Raw genomic sequence first — 3,080 nt, forward strand, 5'->3', positions numbered from 1 at the left:
AAACAACAATAACCAAGAAACATAGGAACAATAAAAGCCAACAATTTAAGTTTGGCATTAACATTAAAGATTAGGAATGATAAAATATTAAACAATATTAAAGGTCCTAAAGAGCTACCTTTACTGTCTGTCTAAAGAACAGTAAATAAGAAACTAATCTTAACTTCCTGGGAATGGGGTTTTTCCAGTTGCTGTTACTAAAAATGCCCAGTCTCATGTATGCATGAACTTAGTTCATAGTCTCCCTAGGGGTCAAGTATTCTGATTTGTGAAGTTATTTTGCGAAGTTCAGATTTTGCCCCTTGGAAAACTGGCTTAATGTTCTTTTTTAGTGTGTGTGTGTGTGTGATTTGCTTTTCTACCTCTATTAAATTAAGTAAATGAAATAATGAACGGATCATAAGAAAAGAAGAAAAGAAAAAAGTATATAGAAAATAGTATACAGAATGGGAACGAATATCTAGAAAAGAGAAGGATCTTTCTTTCTTTCTTTCTTTGCAAAGAAGTGTGTGTGTGTGTGTGTATCACTTTCCTTCCTTCCTTCCTTCCTTCCTTCCTTCCTTCCTTCCTTCCTGTAATTAAGCAACTACTAGGAGAATTTGTACCAAACAGTAAAGTGTATTTATTTTTTTAAAGGTCAGAATCAGGTAGGTTCCACAAAACCCCACAAACTCTACATAGGCAGATAAAACTTTATTCCTCACTATACAGCTCTGCCTTTTTCCAGTCATATAGCAAGCTTGTTTTGGGCTGGTCCATCTGATCCAAAAAAGGTGGCATCTTTGAGGGAGACATCCCGTTATAGAGCAAAAGCCTTAGAGGCAGAGCAGTAAATCCCCCCCCCCCTTTCCATTGAAATCAAGGTGCTCAATACCAGGTATTTTGAAACAAGGTATTTTGGCACAAGGGGCAGAAAATACCACAAGCACCACTCCCCCTCCCTGGCTGTAAAAAGAAAATATCAACAAAACAGCTTGCAATTTACTGTATGTTCATGCCATCCAAATCTGCTACTGGAGACAACCAGAGCTAGCCCTATTTCTTAAATCAGAAGCCTTTTGATGATTTTCTTTAATCTTTCAGCTGCTACATCATACACCAATTTATACAATGTCCTAAACTTTCCTGCTGGGATTGTGCCAGTCACCACAGTGTCCCGGGCTGATGAAGAAGAGCTGGTAAATTACAGAGGGCATTATGGTGATCCCTGGGATAAACGCCTGAAAGAGGTCAGTCTGCACTGCTGGAAGAGCCTACTTGTCTTTTGCCAGCATTCTCATTTCCTTAACTTTGCAACTTTGCAATGCTTTTCTCTTTTGTTTTCTGTTCCTCTCTTTGCAGGCTGTAAAAGATGCTATTGGGCTCCCGGTGGCTGTCCAATGTGTGGCTTTGTCTTGGCAAGAGGAAATGTGCCTTAGGTTAATGAAAGAGGTGGAGACTCTTGTCCGTGAGAGGGGAACCAAATAATGATCCATTGCATCCCACTGCAACAACAGTACAAAGACACAGAGCAATACAACTTGACAAAGTGATGATTAGAGCATTTAGTCATTCATAAATAATGCATTCTAGAATACACTTCTTTGTTAAATATGACTCATCATCATACTCAGTAGAGAAATAATGTCATAAAAGCCTAAATCTCATGAGAGATCTACACAAGAGCCAGCATGATGTAGTGATTTGAATCTGGACTAGAGCTCCTGGAGATCAGAGTTCAAATCCTTACTCAGCCATGGAAACCCATTGGGTGGCCTTGAGCAAGTCACATTCTCTCAGCCTCAGAAGAAGCCAATGGCAAACTTCCTGCAAATAAATCTTGCCATGAAAACCCTATCATAAGGTCACCATATGTCTAAGTCCACCATATTTAGGTTATCTCACAAATAGCAAATGAAGTTGGCAATCCTGACCCTTGACTGTACTATTCAAAGTGCAATTGGTTAGTTGCAAGAGCAAATATTTCCCAATGCAAATGATTCTCCTCACACATGGAAAACTAGAAAAAAATGTAGTCTGGAATCTTATTCATTTCTTCAAATAGTCTATGCATTGTAGTTTGATTTATTTAGTTCTAGTATGGAGAAGCACTTCAAGCTGTATTTCAACAGAAGATGTAAAATACGACAATAGAAGACTCATGCATATGAAATAAACATTATTGGACATCTGGTACAGGCAGCTGGAATTTATGACACTCTGTAATAAGAGCAAGATAGCCTAGGCAGAGGACATGCTATGGCAGGAATTATCAAAGAGCAGCCCATGGGCCACATCTGGCCCCAATTCTGGGGGGGGGGGAGGGGGGCTTCTCAGTGCTTCCCTAGAATTTTTTTAATTGCCCACCAGCATTTGCCTCCAAAGTTCATTGGCAAAACATTAAAGATACTATAATTAATGGGGAAACTAAATTAATTAGAGTCAATGGAAAAAAGGAAGCTTTTAGGTATCTGTATTTGTGTGTGCAGAAGCAAATAATTTACCATGGTTGCACTTTTATGTATGGAAATAACTAATTTACCATAATTTTTGGAATATATATTGTATTAATTGAAGTCAAGTTAAGTACATTTAGGGCTCCTTTATATGCAAATGTAAATTTAATAATAATCAAGTATGAGTGGCTGGATTTAATTTGTTAATGAAGTCTTTCTACATACTAATTAATCAAGTATGAGTGAGTGTTACTTGTTAATAATAAAATAACCATGAATTATAAATGGAAAATAGTACTTTTTACCTATTGTATCTGTTTTTCATTTTAAAATGAATCTGCTATGCTTTCCTCATTCCCCTTAGACCATGCCCTTCAAGGCAATTGCCCAACCTGTAAATTGGCTCCCAGCCACATGGAAGTTGTTCCTCTTTGGGTTATGGTATAGCATTAAACCTATATTGGCGTGTTACAGATGGGCCCATGAGGTGCCGTCATTACGCGCAAGGGGCGGCGCTTCCTGACGCCCCTCACGTGTAATGACTACGTCAAAATGGCACCGGCCGTTCCACATGAAGTGACGCCGCGAGTGCGTGACTTGTTAATAATAAAATAACGATTTTCGCGCTTCTTCTCTGCAGCGTCT

General features: G+C 38.6%; 1 protein-coding gene across 1 annotated transcript in view; it reads left to right on the top strand.

Moving 5' to 3' along the window:
* The window catches only part of LOC121928226 (vitamin D3 hydroxylase-associated protein-like), a 22,401-nt gene extending 20,651 nt beyond the window's left edge, over window positions 1–1,750 (top strand). Inside the window, exons 14-15 of the mRNA XM_042462648.1 lie at window positions 1,084–1,229; window positions 1,342–1,750. Of these exons, the coding sequence (XP_042318582.1) occupies window positions 1,084–1,229; window positions 1,342–1,467 (272 nt within the window). The 3' untranslated portion in view covers window positions 1,468–1,750. The remainder of the gene's footprint in view (window positions 1–1,083; window positions 1,230–1,341) is intronic.
* Window positions 1,751–3,080: the final 1,330 nt, after the last annotated feature.

This window comes from Sceloporus undulatus, chromosome 4 (assembly GCF_019175285.1).
Source record: "Sceloporus undulatus isolate JIND9_A2432 ecotype Alabama chromosome 4, SceUnd_v1.1, whole genome shotgun sequence".
In the NCBI taxonomy this organism is placed as follows: Eukaryota; Metazoa; Chordata; class Lepidosauria; order Squamata; family Phrynosomatidae; genus Sceloporus; species Sceloporus undulatus.